Below are 22,128 nucleotides of genomic sequence, written 5' to 3' on the forward strand. Positions count from 1 at the left end.
CACCTGCACCTCCACACACATCATTTGCTGCATCCGCTGCACCCGATGTGGCCTCCTCTATATTGGGGAGACAGGCCGCCTACTTGCAGAACGTTTCAGAGAACACCTCTGGGACACCCGGACCAACCAACCCAACCACCCCGTGGCTCAACACTTCAACTCCCCCTCCCACTCCACCAAGGACATGCAGGTCCTTGGACTCTTCCATTGCCAGACCATAGCAACACGACAGTTGGAGGAAGAGCGCCTCATCTTCCGCCTAGGAACCCTCCAACCACAAGGGATGAACTCAGATTTCTCCAGCTTCCTCATTTCCCCTCCCCCCACCTTGTCTCAGTCAAATCCCTCGAACTCAGCACCGCCTTCCTAACCTGCAATCTTCTTCCTGACCTCTCCGCTCCCACCCCTCTCCGGCCTCTCACCCTCACCTTGACCTCCTTCCACCTATCGCATTCCCAACGCCCCTCCCCCAAGTCCCTCCTCCCTACCTTTTATCTTAGACTGTTTGGCACACTCTCCTCATTCCTGAAGAAGGGCTCATGCCGAAATGTGGATTCTCCTGCTCCTTGGATGCTGCCTGACCTGCTGCGCTTTTCCAGCAACACATTTTTCAGCTCTGATCTCCAGCATCTGCAGTCCTCACTTTCTCCCACATGACAGAGAAGCCTGGATATTGTACAGATCTTGTTGTATTTGAACATGGACTGCTTCAGGATCTGAGGAACCACTGGGGATGTTCCCTGGTGATTCACTATGATGTTATGATGGAGGGAAGGTCATTGATGAAGCAGCAGATGATGTTTGGGTCGAGGACACTACCCTGAGGGATTCCTGCAGAGATGTCCTGGAGCTGTAGTTACTGATCTCCAACAACCACAACCACCTTCCTATGTGCCAGGTATGTCTCCAACTGACAGAGAGTTTGCCCCCGATACTCATTGATTCCAGTCATCTGCTCCTTCACCTTTAGACAGCTCTTCAGTTACCTTCACCCTTCTCATTTTCTCTCCCTATCTCTTTCTCTCTCTTTCTCTCTCTCGCTCCACACCTCCCCCATCCCCCAGCCCCAAATCATTAATGATTTCACCGAGGATTCTGTAACTCCTGCCCCATGTCCACTTCCCCACAGCACTTTCACGATACCCTTTACTCCAAAGTGGCTGGTGTAAAGGGGAAAGGGCTTCCCTCTCAACAGGGAGAAACAACTGGGAGTGGGTTTAACCTGAGGGTCACCATGACTCAGGCAAGGGGTGAGATTGAGAAGGTGGGACTGTCATGGTAACCACACCGGCTACAGGAATGAACCGAAGCTGAGGCATATCAAACCAACTGTCCAGTCAATTGAGCTCACTGACCCCACACCCCCCCCCCCCATTCAGTGTAACTCTCCATTTAATACCAGCACCCCACCATTGACACATTCACCTTGCTCTTTAGTGAGCTCCCTGCAATGTGAAACCTCTCCGAGCAGTTGCTGCACCACATCCATTCACCGTTAACCCCCCACCTCAGTGATCCTTCTACACTCCAGCCTCTGTCCCTCGGTCACCCTCCTGGGCCCTGGACAACTCAGGCTCCACACACCCAAACTCAAGCATGGCCTGGTGACCAGGGCAAAGCAGGAGCTCCCACAGATGATGAGCTCTGTTTACACAGTCATCAATCTGAAAGCACCACATCGCTCACTTGTGTAGAACCTAATTAGTGCCTTATAGAATGCCTCATCACCAGAACTTTCCAACCAGCACCAAGACACCAGCTTGACTGGGGGGGGAGAAGGGCACTGTCTGTGAGATCCTTCATGTGTGCCATTACACACTGAAGTGGCTGTATGGGGTGCTCGACACATCTCCTACTGGAATCTACCTTTGCAAAGCAAGTCTGGAGAAAGATGCAGTGTGGAGGTCTGTCCCAAATAGCTCCATGGCGTGGGATTTTGTGCTTTGCAGTCTGTTCCCCGGGATGCACACCGAGACAAACGTCAACTGCACCTGGAGGACCATCACCTCGGTGACAGACGCTCTTTGGTTTGCCTGAAACTTGTTGGTCTTCCAGAGCAAGGAGTTAACCCCATCCAAGTGTTGCAGACATCCCAAGGTCCAGGACTAAGTGCTGAGGGACGCGCTGAAGCTTGGAGCAACTGTAGCCAAGGTACGGTGGAGAAATACATGTAAGGTCTTTCTGCTGAAGGTAAATGGGGGTCTGTTCACTTATCAAACCCTGCCAGTGCCTCAAATAATATTTGTAAATATAGTCTTGTACAAGCAAGAAATGTCTTGGGTTTTTTTTATCCAATAGAGTAAAACTCCAAATTTTTTTTTTGTTTCTTCATCTGCTACTCTACAGAACCAAACTGCATTAGTGACTCTCCCTGTATATAAAGATATGACTACAGTAATCAATATTTTTGAAATTAAAAATGTAGACACAGAGACCAGCTCTCCACGAGATAATGCAGCATTTTTACACGTGCTTCCTACAGGCACTGACAATCCCATTCCTCAAAAAATCCCAAGGAAATACAGATTTTCGGGATCAAAGGTGATTTAGCAGTTTGGATGAGAAATTGGTGAGCTGAAAAAAGAGAGGGTGGTGGTTGACGGGAAACCAGAATCTGGTTTCCAGCATCTGCAGTCATTGTTTTTACCCTGGGAAGTGTTCATCCTAGAGTTCCGTTACCAGTGGGTGTGCCACAAGGTTCTGTCTTGGGGCCGCTGCTATTTGTCATTTTTATAATTGAAAAGTGGGTGTAGAAGGATGGGTTATTAATTTGCAAATGACACTAGAGTAGGCAGAGTTGTGGATAGTGCCGAAGGATGTTGTGGGTTACAGAGGAATGTAGATAAGATGCAGAGCTGGGCTCTGAAATGGTAAGTGGAGTTTAATGCAGAAAAGTGTGAGGTAGTTCACTTCAGAAGATGTAACACGAATGCAGAGTACTGGGCTCATGGTAAACTTCTTGACAGTGTGGATGAACAGAGAGATCTCAGTGTCCAGGTACATAAATCCCTGAAAGTTGCCACCCAGGTTGATAGGGCTGTTAAGAAGGCATATGGTGTGTTGGTGTTTATTGGCGCAGGATTGAGTTTCGGAGACATGAGGTCATACTTCAGCTGTACGAGACACTGCTCAGGCCACAATCGAAGTATTGCGTTCAGTTCTGGTCACCACATTATAGGAAGGATGTGGAAGCTTTGGAAAGGGTTCGGAGGAGACTTACCAGGATGTTGCCTGGTATGGAGGGAAGGTCTTACGAGGAAAGGCTGAGGGAACTGAGGCTGTTTTCATTGGAAAGAAGGTTGAGAGGTGACTTAATTGAGACGTACAAGATAATCAGAGGGTCAGACAGTGTGGACAGTGAGAGCCCTTTTCCTCGGATGGTGATGGCTAAAATGAGGGCACATAGCTTTAAATTGAGGGGTAATAGATTTAGGATAAATATCAGGGGTAGTTTCTTCACTCAGAGAATAGTAGGGGTATGGAATTGACGGCCTGCAACAGTAGTCGACTTGCTGACATTAAGGGCATTTAAATGGGCATTGGACACACAGATGGATCATAATGGAACTGTGTAGGTTAGATGGGCATCTGATTAATCTCACAGGTCAGCACAACATCAAGGGCCGAAGGGCCTGTACTGCGCTGAAATGTTCCATGTTCTATGATTCCCCCAAGGTGGAGAAGTGAAAGTGAGAATGGAAAACTGAATTCTGTACTCACCCGCAGAGACCCGGGAGAAACACCAGGAGATGGAAAAAAGGATCAGCAACATTCTGGGAATGCACCATTCCATTAGGGGACTGGGAATGGAAGGCTCTGGGGGGTGGGGAACAACTCGTGTTTACAGACTGAAGAGAAATAAAACAAAACACAGCAAACTTATCGAGGCTCCATTTTACTGTGAACACTGAAATCGCCTCATTTCCGGATTCCAAGCTGCAAAAGGAGAGAGGAGTTGATTGGTTATCACCATAAAAACCCCCAATGAAGGGGATACCCAGGTCTGCTCCCAGTTCCCAGGACGGTCAGCCACCGGGAGGGTGAGGATCCGGGTGTGAAATATAAACAGGGAGGTTGGGGATGTGACCTTCTGGACAGGGAGGGGGTGAGAATGATGATCTGGGCGGGGGAGAGAGAAAACTGCAGACCTTTATCAGCAAATAAACTTTCTCAATTCAATTTCTGCACCTTCAAATATTCCCCACCTTTCCGAGTGAAGGTGACAGGAAGCCGATCAGCATCTTATTTTAAAAAAAAACACAAATTACTGGAATAAAGTATTCCCGCTCAATTCAGATCGTCCCAGTTTCCTGACCCCGACTGCATTCAGTAGGTGTGTCCCTGCCCAGTAAAATCCATGAAGACCAGTATGAATCCAGAATAAACAGCCCAGTTGGAGAGTCCCTGGTCTGCCTGCCCTGGCAGAAGCTGGTCAGCAGCTCTGGGTTGGGACAGGAGGGACCCTCAATCTCAATCATTCTGTTGGTCTGAAGTCTGGCACCAGCTGGTGTAGAAAATCCAGGGCGGAATGTGTTCGTGATCTCATTTTTAAATTTACCGACAGCCCCTGGCACCCAGACCCCAACCCTCACCCCGACCTCTGACACCCCATCCTCATAGCCCCTCACCACTCTAAACTCCCACCTTCACAGTCCCTCACCTTCCCCATGCTAACAGTACCTCATCCCCTGACCCACCAGTCTCATAGCCCCTCAACCCCTAAATCCCCCACCTTCACAGCCCCTTACCCTCCCACATCTTGCCCTGAATCCATGAAACTCAGATTTGCTGTGTTCTGTTAGCCATGTCTATTTCAGAAGCCAGTACATATCAGAACCATTTGTGAACTTCAGACACAGATATAGAAAAATAACATCTGCCGAGTGAGAATCTCACCTTGCTGTTTGACAAACTTATAAGAGAGACAGTGAGATGTTCTGAATGTGAGGAGGGATGTCTCACTGGATTCCTCATGTGTTTCTGCTGTTAAATGCTAAGGCTCACATCGCTGATGCCCTTAGAATGCCTGCTCCTGTTTCTGGTTTATTTAATGTGGTGTCAGTCACTGAAGCACAAATCCACAAGGTTTGCAGGTTTGGTTTTTAACAATGAGATAGAAGCTTACTGTGTAAAATAAATTAACAAAAATATCTATCAGGTCAGATATCATTCTGGGGTCTGACTTGTTCAGTACTAACACAAGCTGGGATCATAACAACTGCTTTACTCAGAGCCATGAGGCCTTTTCAATCTTTACTCCCAGCTCTGAAAGCCAAGGGTCAGATCAGGGGAGTGGGTGGAGGGTGTGTGACTGTTCCCCTCCACAGACTTTGAAATGACTTCATGAAGGTTGGTATCCTGTCACCAGGTCACCCTTTATTTACACGTGCACAGTACATGATACTGACCCAGCTAGCTGTTAAAGTGAACAGAACCCCTGACATTCCTGCTTATATCTATCAGCCAGGACTCCCTGAGTGGGGCTGTTAACCTGGTCCGATCAGGGAGCTCATATTCTTTGAGCTCCGTCTGGCTGACCTCATTCCAATCACTGCATCCCTCCCCCTCTAAGTTCTGGCAAATAGGCCCGATCTTTATTCTCTTGGGGTATTTTCACTCCAGTCCAGTTCCTCTGACTCTCTCTCGGATACTGACAGCGTGAAGCAGATCAAAGCCCGCCTCTTGCACCTGGAGTGTCTTGGCCAAAATTCATCACCTTCTTCAGTTGGTAATGGCATTGAGGCTGTGACATTTACATGTACGTCTCTATCCTTAGAGTATTCTTTGATGCTAGGCAGAGGGGGAGGATCCATGGGTTCTGACAGCTTTGCTGGGTGTACTGAGGGGCTGAGTATTGTTTTGCTCCTGTCCTGTTTGTTAATTAGAGCTTTCATCTGATCCACAGGTTTGGTCAGGACCTACATCATGGGAGCTGACCTCGTGCCGACCTCAACTCTCACCCATGCAAAGCCGTTCCCGCGGTTTCAACACCGAATGTCAACCCACAAAATAAGCTGTCTCTCTCTCTCTCAGGTGGAGGAGTCTTGTGTTCAGTATTGGCATTCCTGATGTCATTTCGCCCTCACCCACGGGTTTAGGAATCTCAGGTTTAACCTGGGGTGGTGTCTTGTCCCTATTCACAACTCTGCTGGAGCTAGCCCTGCCGTTGCATGAGGGATGGTCCCACAATGAAACAGGAACTGAGACAGTTTGGTATCAAGTTTCTGTAAGGAGGTAAAAACAATGACTTGCAGATGCTGGAAACCAGATTCTGGATTAGTGGTCCCCTTCCTGGACCTCTCCATCTCCATTAATGATGACCGACTTGACACTGACATTTTTTACAAACCCACCGACTCCCACAGCTACCTGGATTACACTTCTTCCCACCCTACCTCTTGCAAAAGTGCCATCCCATATTCCCAATTCCTCCACCTACGCCGGATCTGCTCCCAGGAGGACCAGTTCCACCATTGAACACACCAGATGGCCTCCTTCTCTAGAGACCGCAATTTCCCTTCCCACGTGGTTAAAGATGCCCTCCAACGCATCTTGTCCACATCCCACACCTCCGTCCTCAGACCCCACCCCTCCAATCGTAACAAAAACAGAACGGCCCTGGTGCTCACCTTCCACCCTACCAACCTTCGCATAAACCAAATCATCCGCCGACATTTCCGCCACCTCCAAACAGACCCCACTACCAGGGATATATTTCCTTCCCCACCCCTTTCCGCCTTCCGCAAAGACCGTTCCCTCCGTGACTACCTGGTCAGGTCCACGCCCCCAAACAACCCACCCTCCAATCCTGGCACTTTCCCCTGCCACCGCACGAACTGTAAAACCTGTGCCCACACCTCCTCCCTCACCTCTATCCAAGGCCCTAAAGGAGCCTTCCACATCCATCAAAGCTTTACTTGCACATCCACTAATATCATTTATTGTATCCGTTGCTCCCGATGCGGTCTCCTCTACATCGGGGAGACTGGGCGCCTCCTAGCAGAGTGCTTTAGGGAACATCTCCGGGACATCCGCAACAATCAATCACACTGCCCCGTGGCCCAACATTTCAACTCCCCCTCCCACTCTGCCGAGGACATGGAGGTCCTGGGCCTCCTTCACCGCCGCTCCCTCACCACCAGACGCCTGGAGGAAGAACACCTCATCTTCCGCCTCGGAACACTTCAACCCCAGGGCATCAATGTGGACTTCAACAGCTTCCTCATTTCCCCTTCCCCCACCTCATCCTAGTTCCAAACTTCCAGCTCAGTAACTGTCGCCATGACTTGTCCAGACTTGTCCTACCTGCCTATCTTCTTTTCCACCTATCCACTCCACCCTCTCCTCCCTGACCTACCACCTTCATCCCCTCCCCCACTCACCCATTGTACTCGATGCTACTTTCTCCCCACCCCCACCCTCCTCTAGCTTATCTCTCCACGCTTCAGGCTCACTGCCTTTATTCCTCATGAAGGGCTTGTGCCCAAAACGTCAATTTCGAAGCTACTTGGATGCTGCCTGAATGGCTGTGCTCTTCCAGCACCACTAATGCTTAATTTCTGTGTCCATTCAGCCCTCTATTCTGGTGATGTCCAGCATTGTGATGTGAGATATTCCAGTTTGTACAACTACACAGGATACGACAGATTCTCCCAACAATATCCTTCCCCCAACAGTTAACTCTTTTAGTCAAATAATTTGGACTAAAAAGGTCCAAATTCGTGTTTAGAGTACCATTTGTTAATCTTATCAGACTGAAAAGTAACATTTCCCAGTTTCTCTGTGGTATCTGTCACCCAGTTTCCCCTTAAATACCCAACTAATCACAGGCAGGTAATTCTCATTATTGCAAATATTATTACCTCCAAACCTTCTCTCACTGACTAATAACTCCCTGCAAGCCCAAAGTGAGGACTGCAGATGCTGACGATTAGAGTCAAGATCAGAGTGGTGTTGGAAAAGCATAGCAGGTCAGGCAGCATCTGAGGTGTAGGAAAATCAATGTTTCGGGCAGGGGTTCTTCATCAGGAATCAGGCTCCTGCCTGAAACATCGATTTTCCTGCTCCTCGGATGCTGCCTGACCTGTTGTGCTTTTCCAGCACCACTCTAACCTTGACTGATAACTCCCTACAGCAGATCCAGTGCATGGGAGTGCAGCAGAGGAACTTATTCGTCACTTGTGCTGCACACATGAGTAATAGCTCATTAAAAATGTCACAATCATTTCCCAAACGTGGGCATGGCTCCTCCGATACTGCACAATTTCTGGTCTCGATCTTATTCTGATGATCTTTCCTCTCTCTTTCCAACCAGAACTGCATACAATACTCCCGTTACTGTCTCACCAGTGTCTTATACAGTTTCATCATTAGCTCCCTATTTGTCTATTCTACACCTCTACCAATGAAGAAGTGCATTCCATATACCTTCCTCATTACCTTAGCTACTTGCACCCCAAGATCTCCTACTTCATCAACCTCTCGCAGTGTATTGCCATTGCACAAACATTTGGTTTTAGTGTTTGATCTCCCTCAATGCATTACCTCATATGCTATCAGAGTTGAACTCCACCTGCCACTTGCCTGCCCACGCCACCATCCCCATTTTGGATTTACAGCTAGCCGTACACTATCCACTCGAGGGCCAATTATCGTGGTGGCTGCAAACTTCCCAGTTGTGATACCATCCCCACACCCTGCCTCTCCACCAACTCCCACTCCCCAACCCCTCCCCACCCCCAGTGGTCAAGTCCAAATCATTAATGTGTAAAACCAACAGCATGGATCCCAACACTGCACAATGCTGTGAGAAAACTTTCCATTTGCAAGGTCACGGTGGCACAGTGGTTAGCACTGCAGCCTCACAGCGCCAGAGACCTGGGTTCAATTCCCACCTCAGGCGACTGACTGTGTGGAGTTTGCACATTCTCCCTGTGTCTGCGTGGGTTTCCTCCGGGTGCTCCGGTTTCCTCCCACAGTCCAAAGATGTGCAGGTCAGGTGAATTGGCCATGCTAAATTGCCCGTAGTGTTAGGTAAGGGGTAGATGTAGGGGTATGGGTGGGTTGCGCTTCGGCGGGGCGGTATGGACTTGTTGGGCCGAAGGGCCTGTTTCCACACTGTAAGTAATCTAATCTAATCTAAAAAAGTCAGCCAAGAGTATTGTTCTTTGTTTCCTGTTACTAATAGGACAACAACTCCCCCTCCCACGTCACTAAGGGCATGCAGGTCCTGGGCCTCCTCCTCCGCCAAACCCTTACCACCTGACACCTGGAGGAAGAATGCCTCATATTCTGCCTTGGGACCCTGCAACCACACAGGATCAATGTGAATTTCAACTGTTTCCTCAATTCCCCTCCTCCCAGCTTATTTCAGTCCCAAGCCTCCAACTTGGCACTGCCCTCCTGACCTGTCCATCACCTTTCCCATTTATCCACTCCATCCTCGAACCTTCTCCCTCACCTTCATCTACCTATCGTTTTCTCAGCTCCCTTCCCCCAACCCCAACCCCCCCTCCCCTCCCATTTATCTCTCAGCCCCCGGCCCACAAGCCTCATCCCTGATGAAGGGCTTATGCCCGAAACGTCGATTCTCCTGCTCCTCGGATGCTGCCTGACCTGCTGTGTTTTTCCAACACCACACTCTCGACTCTGATCTCCATCATCTGTAGTCCTCACTTTCTCCGGTTACTAAACCAACTTTGAATCTAGTTTGACACATTACCCTGAATTTTTTGACCTGTCTACAATGTGGGACCTTGTCAAATACTTTACTAAAATCCATATAGACATCAGCAACTACACTACCCTCATCGATCCTCCTTGTCACTTCCTCAAAGAATGCAATCAACATCGTGATTGCCAGTACCCAACAGTTTGCAATAACTAGTACCCGGCAGCTTACTATGACCAGGACCTTACAGTTTGCAATGACTGGTAACCTACAGTTTGCAATGACCGGTACTCTACTGTTTGCAATGACCAGTGCCCTACAGTTTGAATTGACCAGTACCCTAGAATTTGCACTGACTGGTAACCTACAGTTTACAATGATGGGTAACTTATAGTTTGCAATGATCGGTGCCCTAGAGTTTGAATTGACTAGTACCCGACAGTTTGCAATGACTGGGACCCGACAGTTTGTAATGACTGGTACTCGACAGTTTGTAATGACTGGTACTCGATAGTTTGCAATGACCGGGACCCGACAGTTTGCAATGACTGGGACCCAACAGTTTGCAATGACCGGGACCCGACAGTTTGTAATGACTGGTACTCGACAGTTTGCAATGACTGGTACCCTCCAATTTGCAATGACCAGGACCCTATAGCTTGCAATGACCGGTACCCTACAGTTTGCAATGACCAGGACCCTACAGCTTGCAATGACTGGTACCCTACAGTTTGCAGTGACTGATACCTGACAGCTTGCAATAACCAGTATTCAACAGTTTGCAATGACTGGTACCCTACAGTTTGCAATGATTGGTACTCGACAGTTTGCAATGACCAGTACCCTACAGTCTTCAAAGTCTGGTACCCGACAGTTTGCAATGACTGGTACTTGACAGTTTGTAATGACCGATACCCGACAGTTTGCAACGACTGGGACCCTACAGTTTGCAATGACTGGTACTTGACAATTTGCAATGACCGGTACCCAACAGTTTGCAATGACCATTATCCTGCATTTTGCAATGACAGGTACCCTACAGTTTGCAATGACCGTTACCCTGCAGTTTGTAATGCTCAGTACCCGACAGTTTGTAATGACCAGTACCCGACAGCTTGTAATGAATGGTACCCGACAGTTTGCAATGACCGGTATCCTGCAGTTTGTAATGACCAGTACCCTACAGTTTGTAATGACAGGTACCCTGCAGTTTGTAATGACCAGTAACTGACAGTTTGTAATGACAGATACACGACAGTTTGCAATGACTGGGACCTGACAGTTTGCAATGACCGGTATCCTACAGTTTGCAATAACCAGTACCCGACAGTTTGCAATGACCGGTACCCTACTGTTTGCGATAACCAGTACCCTACAGTTTGTAATGACAGGTACACAGCAGTTTGTAATGACCAGTACCTGGCAGTTTGCAATGACCGTTACCCTTCATTTTGCAATGACAGGTACCCTACAGTTTGCAATGACCGTTACCCTGCAGTTTGTAATGCTCAGTACCTGACAGTTTGTAATGACCGGTACCCTGCAGTTTGTAATGACCGGTACCCTGCAGTTTGTAATGACAGGTACCGACAGTTTTCAATGACAGGTACCCTGCAGTTTGTAATGACCAGTACCCGACAGCTTGTAATGAATGGTACCCGACAGTTTGCAATGACCGGTACCCTACTGTTTGCAATAACCAGTACCCTACAGTTTGTAATGACAGGTACCCTGCAGTTTGTAATGACCAGTACGTGACAGTTTGTAATAACCGGCACCCTGCAGTTTGTAATGACCAGTACCCGACAGTTTGTAATGACCGGTACCCGACAGTTTGTAATGACCAGTAGCCTACAATTTGCAATGACTGGGACCCAACAGTTTACAACGACTGGTACTCGACAGTTGAAAATGACTGGTACCCAACAGTTTGCAATGACTGGGACCTAACAGTTTGCAATGACTGGTACTCGACAGTTTGCAATGAACAGGACCCGACAGTTTGCAATGACTGGGACCTGACAGTTTGCAATGACAGCTACTCGACAGCTTGCAATGACCGGTACCCTCCAATTTGCAATGACCAGGACCCTATAGCTTGCAATGACCGATACCCTACTGTTTGAAATAACCAGTACCCTACAGTTTGTAATGACAGGTACCCTGCAGTTTGTAATGAACAGTACGCGACAGTATGTAATGGCCGGCACCCTGCAGTTTGTAATGACCAGTACCTGACAGTTTGTAATGACTGGTACCCAACAGTTTGCAATGACTTGGACCCGACAGTTTGCAATGACTGGTACTCGACAGTTTGCAATGACCGGGACCCGACAGTTTGCAATGACCGGGACCCGACAGTTTGCAATGACTGGGACCTGACAGTTTGTAATAACTGGTACTCGACAGTTTGTAATGACTGGTACTCGACAGTTTGCAATGACCGGGACCCGACAGTTTGCAATGACCAGTACCCTACAGTTTGCAATGACCAGGACCCTCCAGCTTGCAATGACCGGTACCCTACAGTTTGCAGTGACTGGCACCTGACAGCTTGCAATAACCAGTATTCGACAGTTTGCAATGACCGGTACCCTACAGTTTGCAATGATTGGTACTCGACAGTTTGCAATGACCAGTACCCTACAGTCTTCAAAGTCTGGTACCCAACAGTTTGCAATGACTGGTACTTGACAGTTTGTAATGACCGATACCCGACAGTTTGCAATGACAGCTACTCGACAGCTTGCAATGACCGGTACCCTCCAATTTGCAATGACCAGGACCCTATAGCTTGCAATGACCGATACCCTACTGTTTGAAATAACCAGTACCCTACAGTTTGTAATGACAGGTACCCTGCAGTTTGTAATGAACAGTACGCGACAGTATGTAATGGCCGGCACCCTGCAGTTTGTAATGACCAGTACCTGACAGTTTGTAATGACTGGTACCCAACAGTTTGCAATGACTTGGACCCGACAGTTTGCAATGACTGGTACTCGACAGTTTGCAATGACCGGGACCCGACAGTTTGCAATGACCGGGACCCGACAGTTTGCAATGACTGGGACCTGACAGTTTGTAATAACTGGTACTCGACAGTTTGTAATGACTGGTACTCGACAGTTTGCAATGACCGGGACCCGACAGTTTGCAATGACTGGTACTCGACAGTTTGCAATGACTGGTACCCTCCAATTTGCAATGACCAGGACCCTATAGCTTGCAATGACCAGTACCCTACAGTTTGCAATGACCAGGACCCTCCAGCTTGCAATGACCGGTACCCTACAGTTTGCAGTGACTGGCACCTGACAGCTTGCAATAACCAGTATTCGACAGTTTGCAATGACCGGTACCCTACAGTTTGCAATGATTGGTACTCGACAGTTTGCAATGACCAGTACCCTACAGTCTTCAAAGTCTGGTACCCAACAGTTTGCAATGACTGGTACTTGACAGTTTGTAATGACCGATACCCGACAGTTTGCAATGACCGTTACCCTGCATTTTGCAATGACAGGTACCCTACAGTTTGCAATGACTGTTACCCTGCAGTTTGTAATGCTCAGTATGCAACAGTTTGTAATGACAGGTACCCTGCAGTTTGTAATGACAGGTACCGACAGTTTTCAATTACAGGTACCCTGCAGTTTGTAATGACCAATACATGAGAGCTTGCAATGACCTAACCCTACTGTTTGCAATAACCAGTACCCTACAGTTTGTAATGACAGGTACCCTGCAGTTTGTAATGACCAGTACCTGACAGTTTGTAATGACCAGTACCCTACAAATTTCAATGACTGGGACCCAACAGTTTACAATGACTGGTACTCAACAGTTGAAATGACTGGTACCCAACAGTTTGCAATGACTGGGACCCGACAGTTTGCAATGACTGGCTCTCGAATGTTTGCAATGACCGGGACCCGACAGTTTGCAATAACTGGGACCCAACAGTTTATAATGACTGGGACCCAACAGTTTACAATGACTGGTACTCGACAGTTGAAATGACTGGTACCCAACAGTTTGCAATGACTGGGACCCAACAATTTGCAATGACTGGTTCTCGACAGTTTGCAATGACCGGTACCCTACAGTTTGCAGTGACTGGTACCTGACAGCTTGCAATAACCAGTACTCGACAGTTTGCAATGACCGGTACCCTACAGTTTGCAATGACAGGTACCCTACAGTTTGCAATGACCATTACCCTGCAGTTTGTAATGCTCAGTACCCGACAGTTTGTAATGACAGGTACCCTGCAGTTTGTAATGACAGGTACCGACAGTTTTCAATGACAGGTACCCTGCAGTTTGTAATGACCAGTACACGACAGCTTGTAATGAATGGTACCCGACAGTTTGCAATGACCGGTACCCTTCAGTTTGTAATGACCAGTACCCTACAGTTTGCAATGACCGATACCCTACTGTTTGCAATAACCAGTACCCTACAGTTTGTAATGTCAGGTACCCTGCAGTTTGTAATGACCAGTACCCTACAATTTGCAATGACTGGGACCCAACAGTTTACAATGACTGGTACTCGACAGTTTGCAATGACCGGGACCCGACAGTTTGCAATGACTGGGACCCAACAGTTTACAATGACTGGGACCCAACAGTTTGCAATGACTGGTTCTTGACAGTTTGCAATGACCGGTACCCTACAGTTTGCAGTGACTGGTACCTGACAGCGTGCAATAACCAGTACTCGACAGTTTGCAATGACCGGTACCCTACAGTTTGCAATGACAGGTACCCTACAATTTGCAATGACCGTTACCCTGCAGTTTGTAATGCTCAGTACACGACAGTTTGTAATGACTGGTACTTCATAGTTGTAATGACCGATACCCGACAGTTTGCAATGACTGGGACCCAACAGTTTGCAATGGCCAGTATCCTACAGTCTTCAAAGACTAGTACCCAACAGTTTGCAATGACTGGTACTTGACAGTTTGCAATGACCGGTACCCAACAGTTTGCAATGACTGTTACCCTGCATTTTGCAATGACAGGTACCCGACAGTTTGCAATGACCGTTACCCTGCATTTTGCAATGACAGGTACCCGACAGTTTGCAATGACCATTACCCTGCAGTTTGTAATGCTCAGTACCCGACAGTTTGTAATGACCGGTACCCTGCATTTTGCAATGACAGGTACCCGACAGTTTGCAATGACCATTACCCTGCAGTTTGTAATGCTCAGTACCCGACAGTTTGTAATGACCGGTACCCTGCAGTTTGTAATGACAGGTACCGACAGTTTTCAATGACAGGTACCCTGCAGTTTGTAATGACCAGTACCTGACAGTTTGTAATGACAGGTACCCTGCAGTTTGTAATGACCAGTACCTAAAAGTTTGCAATGACCATTACCCTGCATTTTGCAATGACAGGTACCCTACAGTTTGCAATGACCATTACCCTGCAGTTTGTAATGCTCAGTACCCGACAGTTTGTAATGACCGGTACCCTGCAGTTTGTAATGACAGGTACCGACAGTTTTCAATGACAGGTACCCTGCAGTTTGTAATGACCAGTACCTGACAGCTTGTAATGAATGGTACCCGACAGTTTGCAATGACCGGTACCCTGCATTTTGCAATGACAGGTACCCGACAGTTTGCAATGACCATTACCCTGCAGTTTGTAATGCTCAGTACCCAACAGTTTGTAATGACCGGTACCCTGCAGTTTGTAATGACAGGTACCGACAGTTTTCAATGACAGGTACCCTGCAGTTTGTAATGACCAGTACCTGACAGTTTGTAATGACAGGTACCCTGCAGTTTGTAATGACCAGTACCTAAAAGTTTGCAATGACCATTACCCTGCATTTTGCAATGACAGGTACCCTACAGTTTGCAATGACCATTACCCTGCAGTTTGTAATGCTCAGTACCCGACAGTTTGTAATGACCGGTACCCTGCAGTTTGTAATGACAGGTACCGACAGTTTTCAATGACAGGTACCCTGCAGTTTGTAATGACCAGTACCTGACAGCTTGTAATGAATGGTACCCGACAGTTTGCAATGACCGGTACCCTACTGTTTGCAATAACCAGTACCCTACAGTTTGTAATGACAGGTACCCTGCAGTTTGTAATGACCAGTACGCGACAGTTTGTAATAACCGGCACTCTGCAGTTTGTAATGACCAGTACCCAACAGTTTGTAATGACCAGTACCCGACAGTTTGCAATGACCGGTACCCTACAACTTGCAATGACTGGGACCCAACAGTTTACAATGACTGGTACTCGACAGTTGAAATGACTGGTACCCAATAGTTTGCAATGACTGGTACCCAATAGTTTGCAATGACTGGTACCCAACAGTTTGCAATGACTGGGACCCGACAGTTTGCAATGACTGGGACCCGACAGTTTGCAACGACTGGTACTCGACAGTTTGCAATGACTGGTACTCGACAGTTTGCAATGACTGGGACCCGACAGTTTGCAATGACTGGGACCTGACAGTTTGCAATGACTGGTACGCGACAGTTTGCGATGACTGGTACCCGACAGTTTGCAATGACTGGGACCCGACAGTTTGCAATGACTGGGACCCGACAGTTTGCAACGACTGGTACTCGACAGTTTGCAATGACTGGTACTCGACAGTTTGCAATGACTGGGACCCGACAGTTTGCAATGACTGGGACCTGACAGTTTGCAAAGACTGGTACGCGACAGTTTGCGATGACTGGTACCCGACAGTTTGAAATGACTGGGACCTGACAGTTTGCAATGACTGGTACTCAACGGTTTGCAATGACTGGTACCCGACAGTTTGCAATGACTGGTACGCGACAGTTTGCAATGACTGGTACCCGACAGTTTGCGATGACTGGTACCCGACAGTTTGAAATGACTGGGACCTGACAGTTTGCAATGACTGGTACTCAACGGTTTGCAATGACTGCTACTCGACGGTTTGCAATAACTGGGACCCAAAAGTTTGCAATGACTGGGACCTGACAGTTTGAAATGACTGGTACCCGACAGTTTGCAATGACTGGTACTCGACAGTTAACAATGACCGGTACCCGACAGTTTGCAATGACTGGTAACCGACAGTTTGCAATGACTGGTACTCGACAGTTTGCAATGACTGGTACTCGACAGTTTGCAATGGCCGGTACCCGACAGTTTGCAATGATCGGTACCCGACAGTTTGCAATGACTGGTACTCGACAGTTTGCCATGACCAGAACCCGACAGTTTGCAATGACCGGTACCCGACAGTTTGCAATGATCGGTACCCGACAGTTTGCAATAACCAGTACCCTACAGTTTGTAATGACAGGTACCCTGCAGTTTGTAATGACCAGTACGCGACAGTTTGTAATAACCGGCACTCTGCAGTTTGTAATGACCAGTACCCAACTGTTTGTAATGACCGGTACCCGACAGTTTGCAATGACTGGGACCCGACAGTTTGCAATGACTGGTACTCGACAGTTTGCAATGACTGGGACCCGACAGTTTGCAATGACTGGGACCTGACAGTTTGCAATGACTGGTACTCGACAGTTTGCAATGACTGGTACCCGACAGTTTGCAATGACTGGGACCCGACAGTTTGCAATGACTGGGACCCGACAGTTTGCAACGACTGGTACTCGACAGTTTGCAATGACTGGTACTCGACAGTTTGCAATGACTGGGACCCGACAGTTTGCAATGACTGGGACCTGACAGTTTGCAATGACTGGTACGCGACAGTTTGCGATGACTGGTACCCGACAGTTTGAAATGACTGGGACCTGACAGTTTGCAATGACTGGTACTCAACGGTTTGCAATGACTGGTACCCGACAGTTTGCAATGACTGGTACGCGACAGTTTGCAATGACGGGTACCCGACAGTTTGCGATGACTGGTACCCAACAGTTTGAAATGACTGGGACCTGACAGTTTGCAATGACTGGTACTCAACGGTTTGCAATGACTGGTACCCGACAGTTTGCAATGACTGGTACGCGACAGTTTGCAATGACTGGTACCCGACAGTTTGCGATGACTGGTACCCGACAGTTTGAAATGACTGGGACCTGACAGTTTGCAATGACTGGTACTCAACGGTTTGCAATGACTGCTACTCGACGGTTTGCAATAACTGGGACCCAAAAGTTTGCAATGACTGGGACCTGACAGTTTGAAATGACTGGTACCCGACAGTTTGCAATGACTGGTACTCGACAGTTAACAATGACTGGTACCCGACAGTTTGCAATGACTGGTAACCGACAGTTTGCAATGACTGGTACTCGACAGTTAACAATGACTGGTACTCGACAGTTTGCAATGGCCGGTACCCGACAGTTTGCAATGATCGGTACCTGACAGTTTGCAATGACTGGTACTCGACAGTTTGCAATGACCAGTACCCGACAGTTTGCAATGACCGGTACCCGACAGTTTGCAATGATCGGTACCCGACAGTTTGCAATGACCAGTACCCGACAGTTTGAAATGACTGGTACCCGACAGTTTGCAATGACTGGGACCCGACAGTTTGCAATGACTGGTACTCGACAGTTTGCAATGACTGGGATCCGACAGTTTGCAATGACTGGGACCTGACAGTTTGCAATGACTGGTACTCGACAGTTTGCAATGACTGGTACTCGACAATTTGCAATGACTGGGACCCGACAGTTTGCAATGACTGGTAGTTGACAGTTTGCAATGACTGGGACCCGACAGTTTGCAATGACTGGGACCTGACAGTTTGCAATGACTGGTACTCGACAGTTTGCAATGACTGGGACCCGACAGTTTGCAATGACTGGGACCCGACAGTTTGCAATGACTGGGACCTGACAGTTTGCAATGACTGGTACTCGACAGTTTGCAATGACTGGGACCTGACAGTTTGCAATGACTGGAACCCGACAGTTTGAAATGTCTGTGACCCGACAGTTTGCAATGACTGGTACTCGACAATTTGCAATGACTGGGACCCGACAGTTTGCAATGACTGGTAGTTGACAGTTTGCAATGACTGGGACCCGACAGTTTGCAATGACCGGTACCCGACAGTTTGCAATGACTGGTACTCGACAGTTTGCAATGACTGGGACCCGACAGTTTGCAATGACTGGTAGTTGACAGTTTGAAATGACTGGGACCTGACAGTTTGCAATGACTGGGACCTGACAGTTTGCAATGACTGGTAGTTGACAGTTTGCAATGACTGGGACCAGACAGTTTTCAATGACTGGGACCTGACAGTTTGCAATGACTGAGACCCGACAGTTTGCAATGACTGGGACCTGACAGTTTGCAATGACTGGTAGTTGACAGTTTGCAATGACTGGGACCAGACAGTTTTCAATGACTGGGACCTGACAGTTTGCAATGACTGAGACCCGACAGTTTGCAATGACTGGGACCTGACAGTTTGCAATGACTGAGACCCGACAGTTTGCAATGACTGGGACCTGACAGTTTGCAATGACTGAGACCCGACAGTTTGCAATGACTGGTACTCGACAGTTTGCAATGACTGGTACTCGACAGTTTGCAATGACTGAGACCCGACAGTTTGCAATGACTGAGACCCGACAGTTTGCAATGACTGGTACTCGACAGTTTGCAATGACTGGTACTCGACAGTTTGCAATGACTGGTACTCGACAGTTTGCAATGACTGGGACCCGACAGTTTGCAATGACTGGGACCCGACAGTTTGCAATGACTGGTACTTGACAGTTTGAAATGACTGGGACCTGACAGTTTGAAATGACTGGTGCCCTTCAGTTTTACAATGACCAGTCCAAACAGTTTGCAATGACTGGTACTCGACAGTTTGACAATGACCAGTCCAAACAGTTTGCAATGACTGGTACTCAACAGTTTGCAATGACCGGTTCCCTACACTTTGGAATGACTGATACCCTACAGTTTGCAATGACTGGTACCAGACAGCTTGTAATGCCTCCTAGCAGGTCCTCCTCGGGGCAGGATAGGAGGTGTTCTTCCCGTTGCTTGGGAACAGGAGACCAAGGTAGCCCAGCTGGAGATTGCACAGGAGGTGAGCAGGTGTGGTGTCCACCCATAGTCCTGGTGCCAGTGCTGAATGCACACACACATGACCTCCTTTGTTCACGGTAAATGGCTATGGGGTATTCCATCAAAGTGTCACTCAGGAGGTGAACAAGCCAAAGGGTCTTTGAGGGAGCAGGGAGAGGAGGCCAGCCTAGGAAATGTACTCATCATCAGTACCACATGACAAAGTCAGAGCGTTTTACTGGAAACCCTCTGTGGGGTTTCTGCTCTGGCTGGCTAACTATCGTCACAAAACAAAAAGAAAAGGAAACAGATGCTGACGATCAGAACTAAACTCAGAACTTGCTAGAAAAACTCAGCAGGTCTGGCAACAGTGGAGAGAGAACAAAGTTAACACTTCAGTTCCAGCGACCTCACTTCAGAAATGATGATGACAAGGTATTCATCTGCTGATTGGGTGGGTGTGGTGGGGGGGATGGTGTAAACGATAGGTGGAGCTGGAGGGAGAGAGGGAGAGAGAGAGAGAGAGACCAGAAGCTGGGCAGACACAGGATTGTAGGAAGGTCAGCCTGGGCGAATCATTCCTGTTAATGGGGACCATTTGTAGCTGACAATGGGTTCTCTGCCCATGTGATGACAAGGCCTGGTGTGTCGGGTTTGGGGTACGAAAATGAAAGATGGTGCTCCAGTGGTTGTGTATATGGATTTCAGTAAGGCATTTGATAAGGTTCCCCATGGCAGGCCATTGCACAAAATACCGAGACTTGGGATTGACAGTGATTTAGCAGTTTGGATCAGTAATTGGCTTGCTGAAAGGAGACAGAGGGTGGTGGTTGATGGGAAATGTTCATCCTGGAGTTCAGTTTCTTGTAGTGTACCACAAGGATCTGTTTTGGGGCCACTGCTGTTTGTCATTTTTATAAATGACCTGGATGAGGGCGTAGAAGGATGGCTTGGTAAAGTTGCAGATGACACAGGTCAGTACAGTTGTGGACTGTGCCAAACGATATTGTAGGTCACAAAGGGACATAGATAAGCTGCAGAATCTGGCTGGAAGGTGGCAAGTGGAGTTTAATGCAGAAATGTTTGAGGTGATTCACTTTGGAAGGAGCAACAGGAATAAAGAGTACTGGGCTAACGGTAAGATTCTTGGTAGTGTAGATGAGCAGAGAGATCTTGGTGTCCATGTACATAGATCCCTGAAAGTTGCCACCCAGGTTGATAGGGTTGTTATGAAGGCGAAAGTTGGTGCTGCAGATGCTGGAGATCAGAGTCAAGGTGAGAGTGGTGCTGGAAAAGCACAGCAGGTCAGGCAGCATCCCAGGTGCAGGAAAATCAGTTTCGGGCAAAAGCCCTTCATCAGGAATGAGGCCACATTCCTGATGAAGGGTTGTTAAGAAAGCATGCAGTGTGTTAGCTTTTGTTGGGAGAGGGACTGAGTTCCGGATCCATGAAGTCATGCTGCAGTTGTGCAAAACTCTGGTGCGGCCGCAGTTAGAGGATTGTGTACAGTTCTGGTCACCGCATTATAGGAAGGATGTGGAAACTTTGGAAAGGGTTCAGAGGAAATTTACGAGGATGCTGCTTGTTATGGAGGGAAGGTCTTACAAGGAAAGGCTGAGGGAACTGAGGCTGTTTTCATTGGAGAGAAGAAGGTTGAGAGGTGTCTTAATTGAGACGTATAAGATAATCCGAGGGTTAGATCAGGCGGACAGTGAGAACCTTTTTACTTGGATGGTGATGGCTAGCACAAGGGGTCATAGCTTTAAACTGAGGGGTGATAGATATAGAACAGATGTGAGAGGTAGCTTCTTTACTCAGAGAGTTGTAAGAGCGTGGAACGCCCAGCTTGCAACAGTAGTAGACTTGCCAACCTTAAGAGCATTTAAATGGTCATTGGATAAACACATGGATGAAAATGGAATAGTGCAGGTTAGATGGGCTTCATGTCGGTTTCACAGACCGGTGCAATATCGAGGGCCGAAGAACCTGGACTGAGCTGAAATGTTCTATGTTCTAAGCCTTAAAAATTATTGAACTCAATATTGAGTCCTGAAGGCTGCAGGAAACCCATGTGAGAAACGGGATGCTGTTCTTCCAGCTTGCAGTGAGAGTTTCATTTCGCCTACTGTCACTGCCTTGTTTCCTTATGAGGAAGAGGTACATGGAGTGAAGGTTAAGATTCCTCGACACCCTTGTTGCTGTGCTGTTGGTCCTAAGCATCAATGGTTAGAAGGCTGAGGTGCAGCTTTGTGTAATCATCCAACAGACACTGATTGGTCTGGATCTGGCTGTCCAGGACATGGCAGCGACCAAACTACCCCAGACACTCAGATACCAAGAGGCAGCATGATGCAAACAATGTTGGCAGAGTCCCAATGCCCTTGAGGAAGATTACCTTCCAACAAACCTGCCTGCT

General features: G+C 47.9%; 1 protein-coding gene across 2 annotated transcripts in view; it reads right to left on the reverse strand.

Moving 5' to 3' along the window:
* Positions 1-3,910, reverse strand: part of LOC140455468 (class I histocompatibility antigen, F10 alpha chain-like) — a 28,740-nt gene extending 24,830 nt beyond the window's left edge. For both annotated transcript variants that reach the window (XM_072550353.1, XM_072550352.1), the window contains exon 1: positions 3,721-3,910. In XM_072550353.1, coding sequence (XP_072406454.1) covers positions 3,721-3,793 — 73 coding nt within the window. In that variant the 5' untranslated portion in view covers positions 3,794-3,910. The remainder of the gene's footprint in view (positions 1-3,720) is intronic.
* Between the last annotated feature and the right edge of the window lie 18,218 nt (positions 3,911-22,128).

The sequence above is a fragment of the Chiloscyllium punctatum genome, chromosome 30 (assembly GCF_047496795.1).
Source record: "Chiloscyllium punctatum isolate Juve2018m chromosome 30, sChiPun1.3, whole genome shotgun sequence".
In the NCBI taxonomy this organism is placed as follows: Eukaryota; Metazoa; Chordata; class Chondrichthyes; order Orectolobiformes; family Hemiscylliidae; genus Chiloscyllium; species Chiloscyllium punctatum.